General features: G+C 48.2%; 1 protein-coding gene across 1 annotated transcript in view; it reads right to left on the bottom strand.

Annotated features, from left to right (window-relative positions):
* Positions 1 to 26,160, bottom strand: part of LOC143775078 (uncharacterized) — a 106,039-nt gene that overhangs the window by 45,412 nt on the left and 34,467 nt on the right. Inside the window, exons 2-4 of the mRNA XM_077262912.1 lie at positions 10,734 to 10,898; positions 10,560 to 10,608; positions 9,465 to 9,614 (exon numbers count right to left, since the gene is read on the bottom strand). Of these exons, the coding sequence (XP_077119027.1) occupies positions 9,465 to 9,614; positions 10,560 to 10,608; positions 10,734 to 10,898 (364 nt within the window). The remainder of the gene's footprint in view (positions 1 to 9,464; positions 9,615 to 10,559; positions 10,609 to 10,733; positions 10,899 to 26,160) is intronic.

Here is a 26,160-nt window from a genome sequence, read left to right as displayed (position 1 = left end):
GAAAATTACAAAAGTGGTATAAGGATAGCGTATAAGGATATATACAATATATAAAACATTTAAATTAGGTTCCAGACTGCTGGTAATAGATGATCCAGTGATCACTGAGATAAGAAGAAATATTTATTGACATATACAATTCGAAGTGCTTCTGTCTTGGACTGACCCATTTATCAGGAAAACTACATTATATGGAATTACAACAGTCATTTAAATAAGTAAAAAGGGCTCCAACTGAAAGATGCCCCCACTGGGAGGGTCCATATTCATTAATAAATAAATTAGTAGTAACAAATTTAGACAAAACCCATTAATAAAACATGTAGATATGTAAATATACACTGTGTTCCAAATTATTATGCAAATTGGATTTAAGTGTCATAAAGATTTAATTGTTTTGTTTTTCAAATAAACTCGTGGATGGTATTGTGTCTCAGAGCTCAATGAATCACTGAAATCAATCTTAAACACGTGATAATTAGTTTTCCAGGTGATTCTAATTAAAGGAAAACTACTCAAAAATGATGTTCCACATTATTATGCAGGTCACAGGTTTCAATCAATATGGGAAATAAAAAGGATCTCTCTGCTGCTGAAAAGCGTTAAATAGTGCAATGCCTTGGACAAGGTATGAAAAAAATAGATATTTCATGAAAACTTAAGAGTGATCATCATACTCTGATGAGATTTGTGACTGAAGCAGAGCACAGACAGAGTTCATGCAAATAAAGGCATAATGAGGAAGTTTTCTGCCAGACAAATTCATTGGATTAAGAGAGCAGCTGCCAAAATACCATTACAAAGCAGCAAACAGTTATTTGAAGCTGCTGGTACATCTGGAGTCCCTCGAACCTCAAGGTGTAGGATCCTTCATAGGCTTGCTGTGGTGCATAAACCTACTATTCGGCCACTCCTAAACAGTGTTCACATGCAGAAACTGTTGCAGTGGGGGCCCAAACATACCTGAAGACTAATTTTCAAACAGTCTTGTTTACTGATGAGTGTCGAGCAACCCTGGATGGTCCAGATGGATGGAGTAGTAGATGGTTGGTGGATGGCCACCATGTCCCAACAAGGCTGCGACGTCAGCAAGGAGGTGGAGGAGTCATATTTTGGGCTGGAATCATGGGGAACCAGCTGGTAGGGCCCTTTAAGGTTCCTGAAGGTGTGAACATGACCTCAGCAAAGTAAATAGAGTTTCTGACTGACAACATTCTTCCATGGTCTAAAAAGCAGAAACGTGCCTTCAGGAACAAAATCATCTTCATGCATGACAATGAATACCTCTGAGTAATTGGCTGCTATGGGCATAAAAGGAGATAAACTCATGGTGTGGCCACCATCTTCCCCTGACCACAACCCCATAGAGAACCTTTGGAGTATCATCAAGCAAAAGATTTAGGAGGGTGGGAGGCAGTTCACACCAAAACAGCAGCTCTGGGAGGAGATTCTGACTTCATGCAAAGAAATACAAGCAGAAACTCTCCAAAAACTCACAAGTTCAATGGATGCAAGAATTGTGAAGGTGACATCAAAGAAGGGTTCCTATGTTAACATGTAACTTGGCTTGTTGGGATGTTTTGGAGTTAAATAGCTTTTTTGTTCAGTGAATGTGACCTCCTAATGCTGCAAATTCCACAAATGAGCATTTTCAGTTCTTTAAAACATATCAAATGTTTAGAAATACTACTGTGCCTAATAAGTTGGAACAGTGCATTTTGAGTTTTTATTCATTTTGGAGATTATACTATTATCATTGGGAGGTTTCTTTAATAAAATTCGATGTATAATCTAACGGGTGATGACTTTTATTAGACTGACTGTCATTTGCACCGACCATTTAGGAAAATCCGAGAAAAATGTAATTTGCATAATAATTTGGAACATAGTGTATATAGAATTGGGGGGTGTGGTAAGAGGATTAAGACGTTGGACCTGTTATGCAGTCGGAAAATATGAGAGTGTTTTTTTTGTATTAAATATATGAAGATCTATTTAAATGTAAAAATGCAAATAATACATTGAAAGGAAAATTAATGACTAAATATACAGTATATAGGAAAATCTCTGCGACAAGTATTCTTGTAAATTTAGAGATTCCTTTACTTACTAAGGCCTCTTTCACACATCAGTGTCTCCGGTAAGTGTAGTGACAGTTTTCTCATGTACCGGAGACACTGACACACATAGACCCACATGACACACATAGACCCACATTTCAGCATGTTCTGACAGACCGTGTGTCCGTGTGCAAAACTTGCAGACGTCAGTTTTTACCCGGACACACGGGCCGCAAAACTTTCCACACACGTGCACACGGAGAACAGTGTACACTGTCCTCCGTGTGCACAGACGGCCACCAGGAAAGCAGTGCTACAGTAAGCGCTGTTCCTCTGTGTGTGGTGCTGAAGCCGGCTGTCATCCCTTCCCCCTTGCTCTGCTGGTGAGCAGCGTGAACAGGGGAGGATGAATGAAACAAAAATCCGTGGAGTCCCCCTATGTTTTTCAACGAACCTGGCAAAACTCACAGGTGTGGTGTTGCGAATTCTGCTCTTGGGTTCCCTCCTGTGGTTGTTGGTGGTAATGCAGCTGTCCCTGAGTTGCAATCCTGGGCAGGTGTCTCTGCTGATTGCAGCTCTGACTGGGCTATTTAGGTCTGCAGGATTCATTAGACATTGCCAGTTGTCCATTGTTCTTGGAGGTTTTGCATCTCTGTCTGGTTCCTTCTGCCCTGCTGCCAAATTCAGCAAAGATAAGTGTCTGGTTTGTTTCTGCAGCACACATGCGGTGTGCTTTACAATTCAGTGCTATTTATTGTTTTTCTTAGTCCAGCTTTGACTGTGTTTGGATTTTTTCAGTCTAGTTGGATTCTCTGGAGATGCAGATATACATTCCATTGTCTTTAGTTAGATGGTGGAAGTTTTGTATTATCTGCTGTGGATATTTTTAGGATTTTAATACTGACCGCTTAGTATTCTGTCCTATCCTTTTCTATTTTAGCTAGAGTGGCCTCTTTTGCTAATTCTGTTCTTCTGCCTGTGTATGTCTTTCCTCTTACTCACAGTCAATATTTGTGGGGGGCTGCCTATCCTTTGGGGTACTGCTCTGAGGCAAGATAGAATTCCCATTTCCATCTATAGGGGTATTTAGTCCTCCGGCTGTGTCGAGGTGTCTAGGGAGAGTTAGGTACACCCCACGGCTGCTTCTAGTTGCGGTGTCAGTTTAGGGATTGTGGTCAGTATAGGTTCCACCTTTCCAGAGAAAGTCCATGCGGCTCCAAGGTCACCAGATCACAACAGTACAACTGGCCTACAAAGAGTTAAATGCATCTCAGAAGAAGGGAAGAAAGGTGTTGAGCCATTTTTTTTTCTGTAGTCTGTTTTGCCTGTTCCTCCCTCTTTTTCCCTGGGTGGCTGAGGAGTTGGGTGCTAGCATGGATATTCAGGGATTGGCTTCTCGTGTGGACCAGCTTGCTGCTAGGGTACAGGGTATTTCGGATTATATTGTTCAGACTCCGGTTTTAGAGCCTAAGATTCCTACTCCTGATTTGTTTTTGGGGACAGATCCAAATTTTTGAGTTTTAAAAACAACTGTAAACTGTTTTTTGCTCTGAAACCTCGATCCTCTGGTGATTCCATTCAGCAGGTTAAAATTGTCATCTCCCTGCTGCGTGGCGATCCTCAGGATTGGGCATTTTCCCTGGAATCTGGGAATCCGGCCTTGCTTAATGTAGACGCCTTTTTTCAAGCTTTAGGATTATTATATGATGAACCAAATTCTGTGGATCAAGCTGAGAAGACCTTGTTGGCCTTGTCTCAGGGTCAAGAAGCGGCAGAACTGTATTGTCAGAAATTTAGAAAATGGTCTGTGCTGACTAAATGGAATGATGATGCTTTGGCGGCAATTTTCAGAAAGGGTCTTTCTGAATCCGTTAAAGATGTTATGGTGGGGTTTCCTACGCCTGTCGATCTGAGTGAGTCTATGTCTCTGGCCATTCAGAATGATCGGCGCTTGCGAGAGCGCAGAACTGTGCGCACTGTGGCGTTGTCCTCAGAGTAGATGCCTGAGCCAATGCAGTGTGATAGGATTCTGTCTAAATTGGAACGACAAGGATTCAGACGTCAGAATAGGTTGTGTTTTTATTGTGGAGATGCTTCTCATGTCATTTCAGTCTGCCCTAAGCGTACAAAGAGGATCGCTGGGTCATTTACCATCAGTACTGTACAACCTAAATTTCTGTTATCTGTGACCTTGATCTGCTTATTGTCATCATTTTCTGTCATGGCGTTTGTGGATTCAGGCGCAGCCTTGAATTTAATGGACTTTGAGTTTGTCAGGCATTGTGGTTTCCCCTTGCAGTCCTTGCAGAACCCTATTCCTTTAAGGGGCATTGATGCTACACCTTTGGCTAAAAATAAGCCCCAGTTTTGGACACAGGTGACCATGTGCATGGCGCCAGCCCATCAGGAAGATTGTCGTTTTCTGGTGTTGCATAATTTGCATGATGCTATCGTGCTGGGTTTTCCATGGTTGCAGGTACATAATCCCGTGTTGGATTGGAAGTCTATGTCTGTAACTAGTTGGGCTTGCCAGGGGGTTCATAATGATGTTCCTTTGATGTCAATCTCCTCTTCTTCCTCTTCTGAAATTCCACAGTTTTTGTCTGATTTTCAGGATGTATTCGATGAGCCCAAGTCCAGTTCCCTTCCACCGCATAGGGACTGTGATTGTGCTATTGACTTGATTCCTGGCTGTAAGTTTCCTAAGGGCCGACTTTTCAACCTGTCTGTGCCTGAACACACCGCCATGCGGAGTTATGTTAAGGAGTCTTTGGAGAAAGGGCATATTCGGCCATCTTCTTCACCGTTGGGAGCGGGATTTTTTTTGCTAAGAAGGATGGCTCCTTGAGACCCTGTATTGATTATCGCCTCTTGAATAAGATCACGGTCAAGTTTCAATACCCTTTACCTCTGCTTTCCGATTTGTTTGCTAGGATTAAGGGGGCTAGTTGGTTTACGAAGATTGACCTTCGGGGGGCATATAATCTTGTTCGTATTAAACAGGGTGATGAATGGAAAACTGCGTTTAATACGCCCGAGGGCCATTTTGAATACCTTGTGATGCCATTCGGGCTCTCTAATGCTCCATCTGTTTTTCAGTCCTTCATGCATGATATCTTTCGGACTTATCTTGATAAATTCATGATTGTATATTTGGATGACATTTTGATTTTTTCCGATGATTGGGAGTCTCATGTGGAACAGGTCAGGATGGTATTTCAGATCCTTCGTGATAATGCTTTGTTCGTGAAGGGGTCTAAGTGTCTCTTTGTAGTGCAGAAGGTTTCTTTTTTGTGCTTCATTTTTTCTCCCTCATCTATGGAGATGGATCCGGTTAAGGTTCAGGCCATTCATGATTGGATTCAACCCACATCCGTGAAGAGCCTTCAGAAATTTTTGGGCTTTGCTAATTTTTATCGCCGTTTCATTGCTAACTTCTCCAGTGTGGTTAAACCCTTGACCGATTTGACGAAGAAAGGCGCTGATGTGACGAATTGGTCCTCCGCGGCTGTCTCTGCCTTTCAGGAGCTTAAACACCGATTTACTTCTGCCCCTGTGTTGTGTCAACCGGATGATTCTCTTCCGTTTCAGGTTGAGGTTGATGCTTCTGAGATTGGGGCAGGGGCCGTTTTGTCTCAGAGGGATCCTGTTGGTTCCTTGATGAAACCGTGTGCCTTCTTTTCCCGTAAATTTTTGCCTGCTGAACGCAATTATGATGTCGGCAATCGGGAGTTGTTGGCTATGAAGTGGGTGTTTGAGGAGTGGCGACAGTGGCTTGAGGGAGCTAAGCACCGTCTTGTGGTCTTGACCGATCATAAAAATCTGATTTACCTCGAGTCTGCCAGACGGCTGAATCCTAGACAGGCTCGATGGTCCTTGTTTTTTCCCGTTTTGATTTCGTGGTTTCATATCTTCCGGGTTCTAAGAATGTCAAGGCTGATGCCCTCTCTAGGAGTTTTTTGCCTGATTCTCCTGGGGTCCTTGAACCGGTCGGTATTCTGAAGGAGGGGGTGGTCCTTTCTGCCATTTCTCCTGATTTACGACGGGTTCTTCAGGAATTTCAGGCTGACAAACCTGACCGCTGTCCAGTGGGGAAATTGTTTGTTCCTGATAGATGGACTAGAAGAGTGATTTCTGAGGTTCATTGTTCTGTGTTGACTGGCCATCCTGGTATTTTTGGTACCAGAGATTTGGTTGGTAGGTCCTTTTGGTGGCCTTCCTTGTCACGTGATGTGCGTTCTTTTGTGCAGTCCTGTGGGACTTGTGCACGGGCCAAGCCTTGTTGTTCCCGTGCTAGTGGGTTGCTTTTGCCTTTGCCGGTCCCTGAGAGGCCCTGGATGCACATTTCTATGGATTTTATTTCTGATCTTCCAGTTTCTCAGAGGATGTCGGTTATCTGGGTTGTTTGTGACCGGTTCTCTAAGATGGTTCATTTGGTGCCTTTGCCTTCCTCTTCTGATTTGGTTCCGTTGTTTTTTCAGCATGTGGTTCGTTTGCATGGTATTCCGGAGAATATTGTGTCCGACAGAGGTTCCCAGTTTGTTTCTAGGTTTTGGCGGGCCTTTTGTGCTAGGCTGGGCATTGACTTGTCTTTTTCTTCCGCATTCCATCCTCAGACAAATGGCCAGACCGAGCGAACTAATCAGACTTTGGAAACTTATTTGAGATGCTTTGTGTCTGCTGATCAGGATGATTGGGTGGCTTTTTTGCCATTGGCCGAGTTTGCCCTTAATAATCGGGCTAGTTCGGCTACTTTGGTTTCGCCCTTCTTTTGTAATTTTGTTTTTCATCCTCGTTTTTCTTTAGGGCAGGTTGAGCCTTCTGACTGTCCCGGTGTGGATTCTGTGGTGGATAGGTTGCAGCAGATTTGGGCTCATGTGGTGGACAATTTGGTGTTGTCTCAGGAGGACGCTCAACGTTTTGCTAACCGTCGTCGGCGTGTTGGTTCCCGGCTTCGGGTTGGGGATCTGGTCTGGTTGTCTTCCCGTCATGTTCCTATGAAGGCTTCTCCCCCTAAGTTTAAGCCCCGGTTTATTGGTCCTTATAGGATTTCTGAGATTATTAATCCGGTGTCTTTTCGATTGGCCCTTCCGGCCTCGTTTGCTATCCATAATGTCTTCCATAGATCTTTATTGCGGAAATATGTGGTGCCCGTTGTTCCCTCTGTTGATCCTCCGGCCCCTGTGTTGGTTGATGAGGAGTTGGAGTATGTGGTTGAGAAGAGTTTGGATTCTCGCTTTTCGAGGAGAAGGCTTCAGTACCTTGTCAAATGGAAGGGTTATGGCCAGGAGGATAATTCTTGGGTTTTTGCCTCTGATGTCCATGCTGCTGATTTGGTCCGTGCCTTTCATCTGTCACGGCCTGATCGACCTGGGGGCTCTGGTGAGGGTTTGGTGCCCCCTCCTCAAGGGGGGGGGGTACTGTTGTGAATTCTGCTCTTGGGTTCCCTCCGGTGGTTGTTGGTGGTAATGCAGCTGTCCCTGAGTTGCAATCCTGGGCAGGTGTCTCTGCTGATTGCAGCTCTGACTGGGCTATTTAGGTCTGCAGGATTCATTAGTCATTGCCAGTTGTCCATTGTTCTTGGATGTTTTGCATCTCTGTCTGGTTCCTTCTGCCCTGCTGCCAAAATTCAGCAAAGATAAGTGTCTGGTGCTTTACAATTCAGTGCTATTTATTGTTTTTCTTAGTCCAGCTTTCACTGTGTTTGGATTTTTTCAGTCTAGTTGGATTCTCTGGAGATGCAGATATACATTCCATTGTCTTTAGTTAGATGGTGGAAGTTTTGTATTATCTGCTGTGGATATTTTTAGGATTTTAATACTGACCGCTTAGTATTCTGTCCTATCCTTTTCTATTTTAGCTAGAGTGGCCTCTTTTGCTAATCCTGTTCTTCTGCCTGTGTATGTCTTTCCTCTTACTCACAGTCAATATTTGTGGGGGGCTGCCTATCCTTTGGGGTACTGCTATGAGGCAAGATAGAATTCCCATTTCCATCTATAGGGGTATTTAGTCCTCCGGCTGTGTCGAGGTGTCTAGGGAGAGTTAGGTACACCCCACGGCTACTTCTAGTTGCGGTGTCAGTTTAGGGATTGCGGTCAGTATAGGTTCCACCTTTCCAGAGAAAGTCCATGCGGCTCCTAGGTCACCAGATCACAACAGTGCGGGCTGCTCTTCTCAGCCCGGTAAGGGGCCATGGATATGGGCCCCCCAGCCTAAAACAGCAGCCCGCAGCTGCCCAGAAAAGGCGCACCTATTAGATGCGCCAATTCTGGAGCTTTGCCCGGTTCTTCCCACTTGCCCGGTTTTGGTAGCAAGTGGGGTAATGAGGGTCTAATGTCACCTTCATATTATAAGGTGACATTAAGCTGGCTTAGTAATGGAGAGGTGTCAATAAACATCTCTCCATTACTAATCCTATAGTTGTTAAAGGGTTCAAAAAACACCACACAGTAAATGTGTAAGTCTTTTAATGAAATAAAACAATAAACACAGTTTTGCCATCTTTATTAGTCTGCCAATCCAAGCAAAGCCCTCAATCTCCTGTAAAAGAAAGTAAAAATAAAAAACCAACAATATACCCATACCTGTCCTGTGTACAGTCAGTCCCACGCCGTAATCCATGTCTGGGGAATGTACCGTTTACAATCGGGAGTGGTGCTAATGCGACAGCCCCGGCTGTAAACTACTGGGGAATGAATGAGACGCTGCGGGCACAAGCTCAGTAACTAGCGGCGACGTCACAGAGTCTGTGCTTTCTGCTTTTCACTCATTCCCCAGTAGTTTACAGCTGGGGCGGTCACATTAGCACCACCCCCTAGTCAATAAGTATTTATTCTTACATTACTGATCACTGGATCACCTATTACCAGAAGCGTAGCCTTAAAATCCTGCTTTTTCCTGGATTTCTTTCTGCATTTATGATAGAAGCAGCAGTTGCCTACTTGGTATCGGCAGTGGCTGGGATTGAACTATACTCCTACAAGGTGTTCTCTCCTGTACACAACATTCTAAGGTGAGCGCGCTTAGTGCTGATGAGGGCATACATCCCCTGTACAGATCTTGCTACCCTGTGAGCACTTTTCCTTTCTTCTAGCATTATTAGGAAAGGCACATAAGTATTCTGAGTGTCACCCTATGGTTTCACAGTGAGTCATCGTGCCCACAGTAGAAAAAGTTTCTGAAGAAGAATACATCCATAATAAGGCATGTGTCGGAATATGGCCCCATGGGTACTGTGTTACAGACTTGTACAGCATGAACCTATAATATGGTGATATACTTGTAAACTTTTTAGTTTTCCTTATTGCAATACATTATATTTCTATTTTTATGTACATATTGAATAATTGCCTCATAAATATAGCTATTTTGGAGCCTTATGGGGAGATACAGAACAACTCTTACCCAGACGGATGTCTCCGTGTTGTGTGAGCAGGATGTTCCCAGCCTTCAAGTCTCTATGGATGATTTTATTTGAGTGTAAATGCTGAAGACCAAGGAGCGTTTGGTAACAGACCACCTGAATCTGGCCCTCAGTTAGGCCGTGTCCCAGCTCTGCACAGGGAAGGGGATAATATATAAATCAGACATTTGCAATAGCCTTCCATGTAACAAGTGTGTTTTGACATACAGTACATGTGTAGGGAGGAGAGCCAAGCTAACGGTCTCTCTTGTGTGTCTGGGATGGAACTGTTGGGGCTGTCATTGTTTCAGGGAGAAGAGATTTCTGACTGGAGCAGTTCAGGACATCTGACTGATGGAGGCGGGTCTGACATAAATAGCAGTCTGAGCGGGAAGACGGGACACTTGGAGGGAAACAAGCTTGTGAGTGGTGAAACGGTTGACTCCCTCTCGACGGACCCACGCCAGCTAGCTGTGCCTATATCCCCGGCTAGCGATACTGCCGACACATACTACCCTCAGCCCAGAGAGACATCCGCAGCAGGTAGCAACCAGGATAGAGTTCATACCTTGGCTCACCACGGCGGAGGCACCGCTTAATCCCATCCTTGCGTTGCCCGCTAAGGACCGGCCCGTGCCTGTGGCTGTGTCCGCTGGACTGTTTTCTTCTACTGCGGCCTTGCCTACTGAACTTTTTGCTTCTTCCACTGCGCCGCTTACCATTATCTCTACCCCACCGTGTGCACGGATCCGGAGATCACGTGCCGAAGAACCCGGAGGATTCGTCATCGCAAGGAGAAAGTGCATCGCCCATCTGCGGGACTGGATCGGAGACATCTTGCGCCGCCTGTGGCGCCGCCGAGGGATCTTCCAATGACCTTCCTCCACCGCACAGAGACTGATAAGTCAACCTGCTATTATCTTCTGTATTTGTCTTTCCCCATCCGCAAATTCATAACCGTTACCCCATGCTTATGCCATCAATTTTATATATAAAGAACCTTTTAACCCTTGCTCTGCCTCCTGTCTGTCACTGCATCCTACGCACCTGCTAGCATCCTACACATGTACTGTATAAGGTTGGTACTTTTTACTGACCATGCATAACTCCATCAAGAGCTCCTCCGGCACAGAACTCCACTACGATCTGAGAAAGAGAGAGACAGTTACCAGTCATATATGTACGGCATCCTTTCTACCCAACATTTTGTGAGTTCTGTACCTAATAATGAATTTGAAAAAAACAAAGGTGTGAATTTATCAGGATCTTACCCAGAGTTGCTGATCCCAAAAAATTGCCTCTAGTAGTCTAAGGATGTTGAGATGCTGGCATTGCCCCAAAATATTAATCTCAGAAACATGATCCTCCAAGGCTTCTTCACATGAAATTTCAAGAATCTTCACTGCAGCCCACTCTTGTCTCTCCTTGTGACGTGCCTGAAAACACAGTATTGTGCAATGAAAAATCAACATTCTGCCGAAGTGTAGCTTAAAAATTCCCATGGCCCTTGTATAAAATGTATTAATGTATATGATGTGACCTTGGAACTATCAGGCATAGATGTCCCATTTCAGCCACAACCTCTTCCTCATTACTGTAAGTATAATAACACTTTCTGAATTAGCTATTTTCTACTTTGTCGACCAAAGTAAATCTTAGACCTCATGAAGATGGCTGTAATATGGCTCTATACAGCTGTAGCATGGCAAGTAGGGGAGCTACCGGAAGTGCAGAAGGGGCTCTGAGGGGGCCCACCTGGAGCTATGCCACTGTAACTGCTCGGCGTGCTCAGCACACCGATAGTTACATTCTGTGGCAGAGCAGGGAGAATCGATCTCCGTGCACTGCCACCCAGCCGCTATGGGGCCCCGAAGGCCAGTATCCATTGTTTCAGATGCTGCACATCTCGTATCTTCACAGCATAGGCAATTGCCTTCAGACAACCCCAGCATCTGAAACAACGGATACTGGAAGCCTGGGCTAACATTTCTTCTGCGGTGTTGCTATCAGTGTGTCAAGAGTGGGAGAAAAGGGTTGCATTGACAATACAACATGATGGGTAGCACTTTGAACACATTTTATAAGTGGTCATAAACTTGTAAATAACTCATGAAAGAATAAAGTTACATTAAAACCAAGCACACCAATTTTTTTCTTGTGAAATTATCAATAAGTGTGATATTTCACATGACCCTCTTCTTATTGGAAAAAATAAAGTTGGATCCAAAATGGCCAACTTCAAAATGGCCGCCATGGTCACCACCCATCTTGAAAAGTTCCCCCCATAAACTAATGTGCCACAAACGGGAAGTTAATATCACCAACCATTCCCATTTTATTTAGGTGTATCCATGTATAAATGACCCACCCTGTACTATAGAGTGTACCTATGGGGAGTGCTTTATACTATAGAGCCTGCCTATGGGGGTGCATTATACTATAGAGTCTGCCTTAGGGAGGTGCATTATACTGTGAGGTAGCACCACGGCCGTAGTCATGGCTAAGAGTATGTGCTTTAACGTGCCCTGGTCTCCCGTCAGATGAATATAATTCCCTTCTGTGCCACACCTTCTGCACCATCAGGGTCCCATCAGGCTGGCTGAAGTTCTGCAGCTGGCATTGTTGCATATAAAGAGACAGAGTCCATTTCAAACTCATAACATAAAACTTTACTTTCCTTGGTTCGCAGCACATCCTTTTCAGATACAGCATCAGCATAGAGTTTCTTACAGTCATTCTCTAGTTTCCCTGCACTTCCTTCTACAGTCCTCAGCACATGCCTGGGAAGTACCTCCTCTTGTGGTAATGCAGCGTCCTCCCTGTCCAGACTCACTGTGCTTGGGTTCCCTCGTCTATTTCACTACGGATCTGAGGACATCAGCCCATGCGATGATCTGCCACATGATGAGCGACCTGCGTCCCCGTACTGTATAGGACCTCTCCACTCACTTCTGCTCCACACTCCTGTCACACACTGTACTTCTGGCCCTCCTGGGCCCTGGATGGCTGGGCTACTCACTTATAATGTTACGGAGCTACTGGGCAGCTTGGGCTCTGAAGCCCACCCAAGCTGTTTGGGCTCCCTAGCCCCTCTGTAACCAAGAAACTTCCTGCCTCACCCCAGTAAACTCCTCCTATAATAAACTATTTATAATGTACCCATCTTGTGGCCCAACTAAGGTACTACATTATCCCTATACGATTATGGAAAAACATTAGTAGTATTAAACATTTATATAACAGTATAAGACACCATATAAATAGCAAAATGAAACTAGATGGGTATTTCCTGAAGGAACTACAGATAGTGCTTTGGAATGGTGCCCGGGCTGCCCCTGCAAGACTTTGACACTTGGGTGCCCCTCAGGCGGTCCGATTTGGTGGGTTGGGTCAATCTGGGTCTGATTTTGTGGGCGGGGTAAATCTAGGTCCGATTCGGTGGGCGGGGTCACTTTTGGTCCGATTCTGTGGGCGCGGCCACTCTGGGTCCGATTCGGTGGGCGGAGCCACTCTGGGTCCGATTTGGCGGGCGGGGCACCTTAGGGACCAATTTGGTGGGTGGGGTCACTCGGTCCGATTTGGTGGGCTGGGCACCTCAGGGTCTGATTTGGTGGGCTGGGCACCTCAGGGTCCGATTTGGTGGGTGGGGTCACTCTGGGTCCGATTTGGTGGGCGGGGTCACTCTGGGCCTGATTTGGTGGAAGGGGTCACTCTGGGTCCGATTTGGTGGAAGGGGTCACTCTGGGTCTGATTTGGTGGAAGGGGTCACTCTGGGTCCGATTTGGTGGGCGGAGCCACTCTGGGTCCGATTTGGTGGGCGGGGTCACTCTGGGACTGATTTAGGGGGCAGGGTCACTCTGGGTCTGATTTGGTGAGCCGGGCCCCTCGGGGTCCGATTTGGTGAGCGGGGTAATCTACTATATAATTGTCTAAGGGCACTTCCGTCTTTCTGTCTCACAACACCGCTACGTCATCATCTCGTGAGACCGCAATGCACTCTTGGGACCGGAGCGCGCAACAAGCATCGGGTACCGGCCACTCCAGGTGCAACAAGCATCGTGTACCGGCCGCTCTAGGAGGTGCAACAACCATCAGATACCGGCCGCTCCAGGAGGTGAGTATGTAACTTTTTTATTTTAATTCATTTTTTTTTTTAACAGGGATATGCAGTATACTATGTGACTGGACAATATACTACGTGACTGGGCAGTATAACTACGTGGCTCTGTGCTGTATACTGCGTGGCTCTGCGCTGTATACTGCGTGGCTCTGCGCTGTATACTACGCGGCTCTGCGCTGTATACTACGCGGCTCTGCGCTGTATACTACGCGGCTCTGCGCTGTGCACTGCGCGGCTCTCCGCTGTGTACTGCGCGGCTCTGCGCTGTGTACTGCGCGGCTCTGTGCTGTGTACTGCGCGGCTCTGCGCTGTGTACTGCTCGGCTCTGCGCTGTGTACTGCGTGGCTCTCCGCTTTATACTGCGCGGCTCTGCGCTGTGTACTGCGCGGCTCTGCGCTGTGTACTGCACGGCTCTGCGCTGTGTACTGCGCGGCTCTGCTCTGTGTACTGCGCGTTCTGCGCTGTATACTGCGCGGCTCTGCGCTGTATACTGCGCGGCTCTGCGCTTTGTACTGCGCGGCTCTGCGCTGTATACTGCGGGGCTCTGCACTGTATACTGCGCGGCTCTGCGCTGCATACTGCGTGGCTCTACGCTGTGTACTGCGCGGCTCTGCGCTGTTTACTGCGGGGCTCTGCACAGTATACTACGCGGCTCTGCGCTGTATACTGCGCGGCTCTGCGCTGCATACTGCGTGGCTCTACGCTGTGTACTGCGCGGCTCTGCGCTGTATACTGCGCGGCTCTGCGCTGTATACTGGGTGGCTCTGCGCTGTGTACTGCGCGGCTCTGCGCTGTGTACTGCGCGGCTCTGCACTGTGTACTGCGCGGCTCTGCGCTGTGTACTGCGCGGCTCTGCGCTGTGTACTGCGCGGCTCTGCGCTTTATACTGCGCGGCTCTGCGCTCTGTACTGCGCGGCTCTGCGCTGTGTACTGCGCGGCTCTCCGCTGTGTACTGCGCGGCTCTGCGCTGTGTACTGCGCGGCTCTGCGCTGTGTACTGCGCGGCTCTGCGCTGTGTACTGCTCGGCTCTGCGCTGTGTACTGCGCGGCTCTCCGCTGTGTACTGCGCGGCTCTGCGCTGTGTACTGCGCGGCTCTGTGCTGTGTACTGCGCGGCTCTGCCCTGTGTACTGCTCGGCTCTGCGCTGTGTACTGCGTGGCTCTCCGCTTTATACTGCGCGGCTCTGTGCTGTGTACTGCGCGGCTCTGCGCTGTGTACTGCGCGGCTCTGCGCTGTGTACTGCTCGGCTCTGCGCTGTGTACTGCGTGGCTCTGCGCTGTGTACTGCGCGGCTCTGTGCTGTGTACTGCGCGGCTCTGCACTGTGTACTACGCGGCTCTCCGCTTTATACTGCGCGGCTCTGCGCTGTGTACTGCGCGGCTCTGCGCTGTGTACTGCGCGGCTCTGCGCTGTGTACTGCGCGGCTCTGCGCTTTATACTGCGCGGCTTTGCGCTGTGTACTGCATGGCTCTGCGCTGTGTACTGCGCGGCTCTGCGCTGTGTACTGCGCGGCTCTGCGCTGTGTACTGCGCGGCTCTGCGCTGTGTACTGCGTGGCTCTCCGCTTTATACTGCGCGGCTCTGCGCTGTGTACTGCGTGGCTCTCCGCTTTATACTGCGCGGCTCTGCGCTGTGTACTGCGCGGCTCTGCGCTGTGTACTGCGCGGCTCTGCGCTGTGTACTGCGCGGCTCTGCGCTGTGTACTGCGCGGCTCTGCGCTGTGTATTGCGCAGCTCTGCGCTGTGTACTGCTCGGCTCTGCACTGTGTACTGCGCGGCTCTCCGCTTTATACTGCGCGGCTCTGCGCTGTGTACTGCGCGGCTCTGCGCTGTGTACTGCGTGGCTCTGTGCTGTGTACTGCGCGGTTCTGCGCTGTGTACTGCTCGGCTCTGCGCTGTGTACTACGCGGCTCTGTGCTGTGTACTGCGCGGCTCTGCGCTGTGTACTGCGCGGCTCTGCGCTGTGTACTGCTCGGCTCTGCGCTGTGTACTACGCGGCTCTGTGCTGTGTACTGCGCGGCTCTGCGCTGTGTACTGCGCGGCTCTGCGCTGTGTACTGCTCGGCTCTGCGCTGTGTACTGCGTGGCTCTGCGCTGTGTACTGCGCGGCTCTGTGCTGTGTACTGCGCGGCTCTGCACTGTGTACTACGCGGCTCTCCGCTTTATACTGCGCGGCTCTGCGCTGTGTACTGCGCGGCTCTGCGCTGTGTACTGCGCGGCTCTGCGCTGTGTACTGCGTGGCTCTCCGCTTTATACTGCGCGGCTCTGTGCTGTGTACTGCGCGGCTCTGCGCTGTGTACTGCGCGGCTCTGCGCTGTGTACTGCTCGGCTCTGCGCTGTGTACTGCGTGGCTCTGCGCTGTGTACTGCGCGGCTCTGTGCTGTGTACTGCGCGGCTCTGCACTGTGTACTACGCGGCTCTCCGCTTTATACTGCGCGGCTCTGCGCTGTGTACTGCGCGGCTCTGCGCTGTGTACTGCGCGGCTCTGCGCTGTGTACTGCGCGGCTCTGCGCTTTATACTGCGCGGCTTTGCGCTGTGTACTGCATGGCTCTGCGCTGTGTACTGCGCGGCTCTGCGCTGTGTACTGCGCGGCTCTGCGCTGTGTACTGCGCGGCTCTGCGCTGTGTACTGCGTGGCTCTCCGCTTTATACTGCGCGGCTCTGCGCTGTGTACTGCGTGGCTCTCCGCTTTATACTGCGCGGCTCTGCGCTGTGTACTGCGCGGCTCTGCGCTGTGTACTGCGCGGCTCTGCGCTGTGTACTGCGCGGCTCTGCGCTGTGTACTGCGCGGCTCTGCGCTGTGTATTGCGCAGCTCTGCGCTGTGTACTGCTCGGCTCTGCACTGTGTACTGCGCGGCTCTCCGCTTTATACTGCGCGGCTCTGCGCTGTGTACTGCGCGGCTCTGCGCTGTGTACTGCGTGGCTCTGTGCTGTGTACTGCGCGGTTCTGCGCTGTGTACTGCTCGGCTCTGCGCTGTGTACTACGCGGCTCTGTGCTGTGTACTGCGCGGCTCTGCGCTGTGTACTGCGCGGCTCTGCGCTGTGTACTGCTCGGCTCTGCGCTGTGTACTACGCGGCTCTGTGCTGTGTACTGCGCGGCTCTGCGCTGTGTACTGCGCGGCTCTGCGCTGTGTACTGCTCGGCTCTGCGCTGTGTACTGCGTGGCTCTGCGCTGTGTACTGCGCGGCTCTGTGCTGTGTACTGCGCGGCTCTGCACTGTGTACTACGCGGCTCTCCGCTTTATACTGCGCGGCTCTGCGCTGTGTACTGCGCGGCTCTGCGCTGTGTACTGCGCGGCTCTGCGCTGTGTACTGCGCGGCTCTGCGCTTTATACTGCGCGGCTTTGCGCTGTGTACTGCATGGCTCTGCGCTGGGTACTGCGCGGCTCTGCGCTGTGTACTGCGCGGCTCTGCGCTGTGTACTGCGCGGCTCTGCGCTGTGTACTGCGCGGCTCTGCGCTGTGTACTGCACGGCTCTGCGCTTTATACTGCGCGGCTCTGCGCTTTATACTGCGCGGCTCTGCGCTTTATACTGCGCGGCTCTGCGCTGTGTACTGCGCGGCTCTGCGCTTTATACTGCGCGGCTCTGCGCTGTGTACTGCGCGGCTCTGCGCTGTGTACTGCGCGGCTCTGCGCTGTGTACTGCGTGGCTCTGCGCTTTGTACTGTGTGGCTGTGCAATATACTACGTGGACATACATATTCTAGAATACCCGATGAGTTAGAATCGGGCCACAGTCTAATAATTATAAGACTACAGATAGTGGTTTGGAATTGTGCTGTACTGTCACTTTAAGAGCTGATATTATCTGACAAAACTTGTGACCTGGTGAGCTGATGTAGACTTCATAGGCGTTGGCATAGTAACTGTGTCTGACTGCGCATATCAATGAGCTAATCGGCCAGGTGGCAGTTATTTTTAGAAATTGCCTCAGAAACCAGCCCATTATAAACGTATAGGAAAATTTCTCTATTGAAACGCATTGAAAGACTTTTTTCAAACACAAATTGCGCAAAAACTACAAATCCGATCGGCACGAAAAATACTTAGCACACCTCTTGGGGACGCTGGCTTCGAAATGACACCTCACTGGAGTCTGTGAGTTTAGCGGTTCGGGCCGCATTACGTGCGGACTGAATAATAAGAATAAGAAGAAGTTTACCACGGTGGAATAACAGTATAGTGCTTTGTTCCAAAGCACTATAATTATCTTTACACAGTGCAGCAACCAGGACTGTTGTGAAGTTGGATTTTGGGCTCCCCCGGTGGCCACTGGTGGAATTTAACTTGTGTGCATCATCCCCTCTGTTCACCTGTTCCCATCAGGATGTGGGAGTCGCTATTTAACCTTGCTCCTCTGTCACTTCCATGCCGGTCTTCATTGTAATCAGAAGCCTTTCTGTGCATGTTCCTGCTACCAGACAACTTCCAGCTAAGTCGGACTTTTGTCCTTGTTTGTTTTTTGCATTTTGTTCCAGTTCACAGCTGCAGTTTCGTTTCTGTGTCTGGAAAGCTCTTGTGATCTGAAATTGCCACTCTGATGTTATGAGTTAATACTAGAGTCTTAAAGTAATTTCAGGATGGTGTATTGATAGGGTTTTCAGCTGACCATGAAAGTACCCTTTCTGTCTTCCTGCTATCTAGTAAGCGGACCTCGATTTTGCTAAACCTATTTTCATACTACGTTTGTCATTTTCATCTTAAATCACCGCCAATATATGTGGGGGCCTCTGTCTGCCTTTCGGGGAAATTTCTCTAGAGGTGAGCCAGGACTATATTTTCCTCTGCCAGGATTAGTTAGTCCTCCGGCCGGCGCTGGGCGTCTAGGGATAAAACGCAGGCTACGCTACCCGGCTACTGTTAGTTGTGCGGCAGGTTTAGTTCATGGTCAGTTTAAGTTTCCATCCTTCCAAGAGCTAGTTCCTATGTATGCTGGGCTATGTTCTCTTGCCATTGAGAACCATAACAGTTTGACCGGCCCACAAAGGGTTAAATTAATTGGCAGAGAAAGGAGAGAAAAAAGAAGTCTGCTGAAAAATTTTTTTTTTTTTTTTTTCCCTTCAGTTCTGAGTGTGCTTTCAATTGAATCACTTGCAAGTCTGCCTATATTGCAGCCTTCCTCTCTCTCTCTCCTTCTAATCCTGGAATGGCTCTGTGTTCACCTGTTTAAAATGGATATTCAGAGTTTAGCTGCAGGTTTGAATAATCTCACCACGAAAGTTCAAAATTTACAAGATTTTGTTGTTCATGTTCCTATATCTGAACCTAGAATTCCTTTGCCTGAATTTTTCTCGGGGAATAGATCTTGCTTTCAAAATTTCAAAAATAATTGCAAGTTGTTTTTGTCCCTGAAATCTCGCTCTGCTGGAGATCCTGCTCAGCAGGTCAGGATTGTGATTTCCTTGCTCCGGGGCGACCCTCAAGATTGGGCTTTTGCATTGGCTCCAGGGGATCCTGCGTTGCTCAATGTGGATGCGTTTTTTCTGGCCTTGGGGTTGCTTTATGAGGAACCTCATTTAGAGCTTCAGGCGGAAAAAGCCTTGATGTCCCTATCTCAGGGGCAAGATGAAGTTGAAATATACTGCCAAAAATTCCGTAAATGGTCTGTGCTTACTCAGTGGAATGAGTGCGCCCTGGCGGCGAATTTCAGAGAGGGTCTCTCTGATGCCGTTAAGGATGTTATGGTGGGGTTCCCTGTGCCTGCGGGTCTGAATGAGTCCATGACAATGGCTATCCAGATCGATAGACGTCTGCGGGAGCGCAAACCTGTGCACCATTTGGCGGTGTCTACTGAGAAGACGCCAGAGAATATGCAATGTGATAGAATTCTGTCCAGAAGCGAACGGCAGAATTTTAGACGAAAAAATGGGTTGTGCTTTTATTGTGGTGATTCAACTCATGTTATATCAGCATGCTCTAAGCGTACTAAGAAGCTTGATAAGTCAGTTTCAATTGGCACTTTTCAGTCTAAGTTTATTCTATCTGTGACCCTGATTTGTTCTTTATCATCTATTACCGCGGATGCCTATGTCGACTCTGGCGCCGCTTTGAGTCTTATGGATTGGTCCTTTGCCAAACGCTGTGGGTATGATTTAGAGCCTCTTGAAACTCCTATACCTCTGAAGGGGATTGACTCCACCCCATTGGCTAGTAATAAACCACAATACTGGACACAAGTAACTATGCGAATTAATCCGGATCATCAGGAGATTATTCGCTTTCTTGTGCTGTATAATCTACATGATGTGTTGGTGCTTGGATTGCCATGGCTGCAATCTCATAACCCAGTCCTCGACTGGAACGCTATGTCTGTGTTAAGCTGGGGATGTAAGGGGATGCATGGGGACGTACCTTTGGTTTCCATTTCGTCATCTATTCCCTCTGAGATTCCTGAATTCTTGTCTGACTATCGTGACGTTTTTGAAGAACCTAAGCTTGGTTCATTACCTCCGCACCGGGAGTGCGATTGTGCCATAGATTTGATTCCGGGTAGTAAATACCCTAAGGGTCGTTTATTTAATCTGTCTGTGCCTGAACATGCTGCTATGCGAGAATATATAAAGGAGTCCTTGGAAAAGGGACATATTCGTCCTTCGTCATCTCCCTTAGGAGCCGGTTTTTTCTTTGTGTCTAAGAAAGATGGCTCTTTGAGGCCGTGTATTGATTATCGGCTTTTGAATAAAATCACGGTTAAATATCAATATCCGTTGCCACTGCTGACTGATTTGTTTGCTCGCATAAAGGGGGCCAAGTGGTTCTCTAAGATAGATCTCCGTGGGGCGTATAATTTGGTGCGAATTAAGCAGGGGGATGAGTGGAAAACCGCATTTAATACGCCCGAGGGCCACTTTGAGTATTTGGTGATGCCTTTTGGCCTTTCAAATGCCCCTTCAGTCTTTCAGTCCTTTATGCATGACATTTTCCGTGATTATTTGGATAAATTTATGATCGTGTATCTGGATGATATTCTGATTTTTTCGGATGACTGGGACTCTCATGTCCAGCAGGTCAGGAGGGTTTTTCAGGTTTTGCGGTCTAATTCCTTGTGTGTGAAGGGTTCTAAGTGCGTTTTTGGGGTTCAAAAGATTTCCTTCTTGGGATACATTTTTTCCCCCTCTTCCATCGAGATGGATCCTGTCAAGGTTCGGGCTATTTGTGATTGGACGCAACCCTCTTCTCTTAAGAGTCTTCAGAAATTTTTGGGCTTTGCTAACTTTTATCGTCGATTTATTGCTGGTTTTTCTGATGTTGTTAAACCATTGACTGATTTGACTAAGAAGGGTGCTGATGTTGCTGATTGGTCCCCTGCTGCTGTGGAGGCCTTTCGGGAGCTTAAGCGCCGCTTTTCTTCCGCCCCTGTGTTGCGTCAGCCTGATGTTGCTCTTCCTTTTCAGGTTGAGGTCGACGCTTCTGAAATCGGAGCTGGGGCGGTTTTGTCGCAAAGAAGTTCCGACTGCTCCGTGATGAAACCTTGTGCTTTTTTTTCTCGTAAATTTTCGCCCGCCGAGCGGAATTATGATATTGGGAATCGGGAGCTTTTGGCCATGAAGTGGGCTTTTGAGGAGTGGCGTCATTGGCTTGAGGGGGCTAGACATCAGGTGGTGGTATTGACCGACCACAAAAATTTAATTTATCTTGAGTCCGCCAGACGCCTGAATCCTAGACAGGCGCGCTGGTCGTTGTTTTTCTCTCGGTTTAATTTTGTGGTGTCATACCTACCGGGTTCTAAGAATGTTAAGGCGGATGCCCTTTCTAGGAGTTTTGAGCCTGACTCCCCTGGTAATTCTGAACCTACAGGTATCCTTAAGGATGGAGTGATATTGTCTGCCGTTTCTCCAGACCTGCGGCGGGCCTTGCAGGATTTTCAGGCGGATAGACCTGATCGTTGCCCACCTGGTAGACTGTTTGTTCCTGATGATTGGACCAGTAAAGTCATTTCTGAGGTTCATTCTTCTGCGTTGGCAGGTCATCCTAGAATCTTTGGTACCAGGGATTTGGTGGCAAGGTCCTTCTGGTGGCCTTCCCTGTCACGAGATGTACGAGGCTTTGTGCAGTCTTGTGACGTTTGTGCTCGGGCCAAGCCTTGTTGTTCTCGGGCTAGTGGATTGTTGTTGCCCTTGCCTATCCCGAAGAGGCCTTGGACGCACATCTCGATGGATTTTATTTCGGATCTTCCTGTTTCTCAGAAGATGTCTGTCATCTGGGTGGTGTGTGACCGTTTCTCTAAGATTGTCCATTTGGTTCCCCTGCCTAAGTTGCCTTCTTCTTCCGAGTTGGTTCCTCTGTTTTTTCAAAATGTGGTTCGTTTGCATGGTATTCCGGAGAATATCGTTTCTGACAGAGGAACCCAATTCGTGTCTAGATTTTGGCGGGCATTCTGTGCTAGGATGGGCATAGATTTGTCTTTCTCGTCTGCTTTCCATCCTCAGACTAATGGCCAGACCGAGCGGACGAATCAGACTTTGGAGACATATTTGAGGTGTTTTGTGTCTGCAGATCAGGATGATTGGGTTGCTTTTTTGCCTTTAGCGGAGTTTGCCCTCAATAATCGGGCCAGCTCTGCCACCTTGGTGTCTCCTTTTTTCTGTAATTCGGGGTTTCATCCTCGATTTTCCTCCGGTCAGGTGGAATCTTCGGATTGTCCTGGAGTGGATGCTGTGGTGGAGAGGTTGCATCAGATTTGGGGGCAGGTGGTGGACAATTTGAAGTTGTCCCAGGAGAAGACTCAGCTTTTTGCCAACCGCCGGCGTCGGGTTGGTCCTCGGCTTTGTGTCGGGGACTTGGTGTGGTTGTCTTCTCGTTTTGTCCCTATGAGGGTTTCTTCTCCTAAGTTTAAGCCTCGGTTCATCGGCCCGTACAAGATATTGGAGATTCTTAACCCTGTGTCCTTCCGTTTGGACCTCCCTGCATCTTTTTCTATTCATAATGTTTTTCATCGGTCATTGTTGCGCAGGTATGAGGTACCGGTTGTGCCTTCCGTTGAGCCTCCTGCTCCGGTGTTGGTTGAGGGCGAGTTGGAGTACGTTGTGGAAAAAATCTTGGACTCCCGTGTTTCCAGACGGAAACTCCAGTATCTGGTCAAATGGAAGGGATACGGTCAGGAGGATAATTCTTGGGTGACTGCCTCTGATGTTCATGCCTCCGATCTGGTCCGTGCCTTTCATAGGGCTCATCCTGATCGCCCTGGTGGTTCTGGTGAGGGTTCGGTGCCCCCTCCTTGAGGGGGGGGGTACTGTTGTGAAGTTGGATTTTGGGCTCCCCCGGTGGCCACTGGTGGAATTTAACTTGTGTGCATCATCCCCTCTGTTCACCTGTTCCCATCAGGATGTGGGAGTCGCTATTTAACCTTGCTCCTCTGTCACTTCCATGCCGGTCTTCATTGTAATCAGAAGCCTTTCTGTGCATGTTCCTGCTACCAGACAACTTCCAGCTAAGTCGGACTTTTGTCCTTGTTTGTTTTTTGCATTTTGTTCCAGTTCACAGCTGCAGTTTCGTTTCTGTGTCTGGAAAGCTCTTGTGATCTGAAATTGCCACTCTGATGTTATGAGTTAATACTAGAGTCTTAAAGTAATTTCAGGATGGTGTATTGATAGGGTTTTCAGCTGACCATGAAAGTACCCTTTCTGTCTTCCTGCTATCTAGTAAGCGGACCTCGATTTTGCTAAACCTATTTTCATACTACGTTTGTCATTTTCATCTTAAATCACCGCCAATATATGTGGGGGCCTCTGTCTGCCTTTCGGGAAAATTTCTCTAGAGGTGAGCCAGGACTATATTTTCCTCTGCCAGGATTAGTTAGTCCTCCGGCCGGCGCTGGGCGTCTAGGGATAAAACGCAGGCTACGCTACCCGGCTACTGTTAGTTGTGCGGCAGGTTTAGTTCATGGTCAGTTTAAGTTTCCATCCTTCCAAGAGCTAGTTCCTATGTATGCTGGGCTATGTTCTCTTGCCATTGAGAACCATAACACAGGACATATGTAAAGGGGTAGGGGTGTGTACCAGTCTTTGTGTCCCCTTACAATACTATATAGAGTCTTCCTATGGGTGGCTGCAGTATACTATATAGAACCTGCCTTTGAGGGGCTGCATTATACTATAGAGTCTGCCTAATGGGCGCTGCATTATACTGTAGAGTCTGCCTATAGGGAGTGCATTATACTATAGAGTCTGCCTATGGGGATGCATTATACTATATAGAGTCTGACTATGGGGGGCTGTGTTATACTATGCAGAGTCTGCCTATGGGGGTGCATTATATTATGTAGAGTCTGCCTATGGGGGACTGCATTATAGTATAGAGTCTTCCTTTGGGGGCTGAATTATACTATAGATTCTGCCTATGGGGGGTGCATTATACAATATAGAGTCTGCCTATGGGGAGTGCATTATACTATAGAGTCTGCCTATGGGGGGCTGAATTATACTATAGATTCTGCCTATGGGGGGTGCATTATACAATATAGAGTCTGCCTATGGGGAGTGCATTATACTATATGGAGGCCTATGGGGAGTGCATTATACTATAAAGAGGCCTATGGAGAGTGTATTATACTATATTGAGAACTATCTGGTGCATTATACTATATGAAGGCTATCTAGAGGACCATCATACAATGTGGAGATTACAGTGATTGGACCATATGGTGTTGGAGCCATCAAACAGTTTGGAGTATACTAAGGGGTCAGTATATATACAGTGATGGGGCATTATACTGCGTAAAAGAGAGCATCATACTGTGTATAGGGGAGCTGTACAGGGGGAGACTCGAGATATTATTGAATGTAAAATGGACACTTATTGTTATAGAGGAACTCAGGTTACTGTGACTGTCAAAGGGGCACAGAGGGCATTATTACTTTCTAGGGGACAAAATGTGGGCATTGTTTTTTAGGGCACTTTCACAGGGCATTACTATATTCTAGAGGTTTGTTTTACCAGCTAGAGGCTCAGAGAACCACACAGGAAGTGCAGTAATAGGGACACATATGGCAGCAGCGGCTCAGCATTGGGGTATCAGCAGAATGAAGCGTTTGTGCACGTTGGGAATACTCCCTTTGGGGACAGTGCTGAAAATATTAGACCTGAAATATGTCTTTGTTGTAATCTCTGCAGCCGAGTAATGGCTGGAGGAATTGTCGTGTCGGTCTGGGCCAGATGGAAAAGATCTAGCAAGTGAACGATTCCATCAGAAAGAACGTCCTCTGTAAGTCACCATCGATAACTGTGCTGAAATCACTTATATTTTCTGTAGTACTGACCATATGGCAGTAACATCAATGTTGTTTTTTATATAGAGGTTATTTTCAGCAATAGCGCGGTCATCTGCTGAGGTTCTCCTACATCCATTATTAGGGGGCGCCACCCAGTTGTAATCAAGGTTACCTGGTTAGGGGCCCACTCAGATGTTTCGCCCCCCCAAACCAAAACCCTATCTACGCCTCTGAGACCGGCGCAGGGTGGTAGCCGTGGGCAAGGCACTGGTCTTCTCCTGTGACACTCTGATGCGCTACATGAAAGAATGGGTCCTGGCTGGGTGTTGGTGATGTGTCCAGACTGCCTGTGCAGATGGTGTTGGTCGGCCAGGACCATAGGTATTAAAGTTCAATAAAGGAGACTTCTGTTCAAAAATAGGATCTTTACGTAACGTTAACTTGGTAAGGGTTATGTACAAGGGGGAGCTGGTACAAAGTCATATGGACGTTTCCTTCACAGTGAACAGTATTTTCACACACATCGTTTCCTTCCAATGTAGTCTACTCCAGGTCCGGTGAAGCGCACTTGTTCACCCTACTTTGTCACAGCCTGATATGTCGCCACAGTCCTGATCAGTAAGTCTCTTTACCTGCTCAGTGGTTCTGCGTCCTGTTTCTTCCACTACCGCTCGGGACCACCCACAAGTATCACAATCCTGCTTAGGTCCGTTACCTTAGACGTTTTGCAAGATCAGAGTTTCTCGTGACACGTCGTCCTATGCAAGTGCAGCGCCCCAGAGTCCTGGTCTTTGCAGTACTGTTGCTCCGCAACTAAGGGGGGCTATGGTACGTCTGATGGCACTGAAGGAGTTCACCTGACCAGGTATCACAGACACCAATACACTTCACAGTCTGGCCTCCAGGGGGAGCTAAGGGTGCTATGTATTAGGCCACTCCTCACGATCTGGTAAAACTGGGGGTTAGATAGGAAGTTAGACAGAAAGCTGACTGGGTTGGAACCAGGCAACATCCTGTGGCAGAGGGTGTTGCAGGGGAAGATTCAGGGGGGTCCCTGTCAGGGGTGGGATCCTGACAGAGGCCTAGCGAACAGAAAGAACGTTACGGGACCGCGCCTGCACTTCATTGTGGCGGTACCCCAAGAAAGGACAAGAAGTGAGGTTTATTGTGCTGAGTGAGAAACGAGATCAACACAACAAGGAGAAACACCAGTAGGAGTCGTGCTGTAAGGCGAGGCAACATCCTACTGAGGCGCAAAGCCGGTGGCCGGAAACGCCGAGGAAGTATTGAGCTATTGAGCTCCAGGCCTTACTTCAAACCTACGGCAGGACAGTCAGTTATAGGCGGGCTGTCTCACTCAAATCACCTAAGCAG

The sequence above is a fragment of the Ranitomeya variabilis genome, chromosome 5 (genome assembly GCF_051348905.1).
Source record: "Ranitomeya variabilis isolate aRanVar5 chromosome 5, aRanVar5.hap1, whole genome shotgun sequence".
NCBI lineage: Eukaryota > Metazoa > Chordata > Amphibia > Anura > Dendrobatidae > Ranitomeya > Ranitomeya variabilis.
This window is presented reverse-complemented; position numbering and strand designations above follow the sequence as displayed.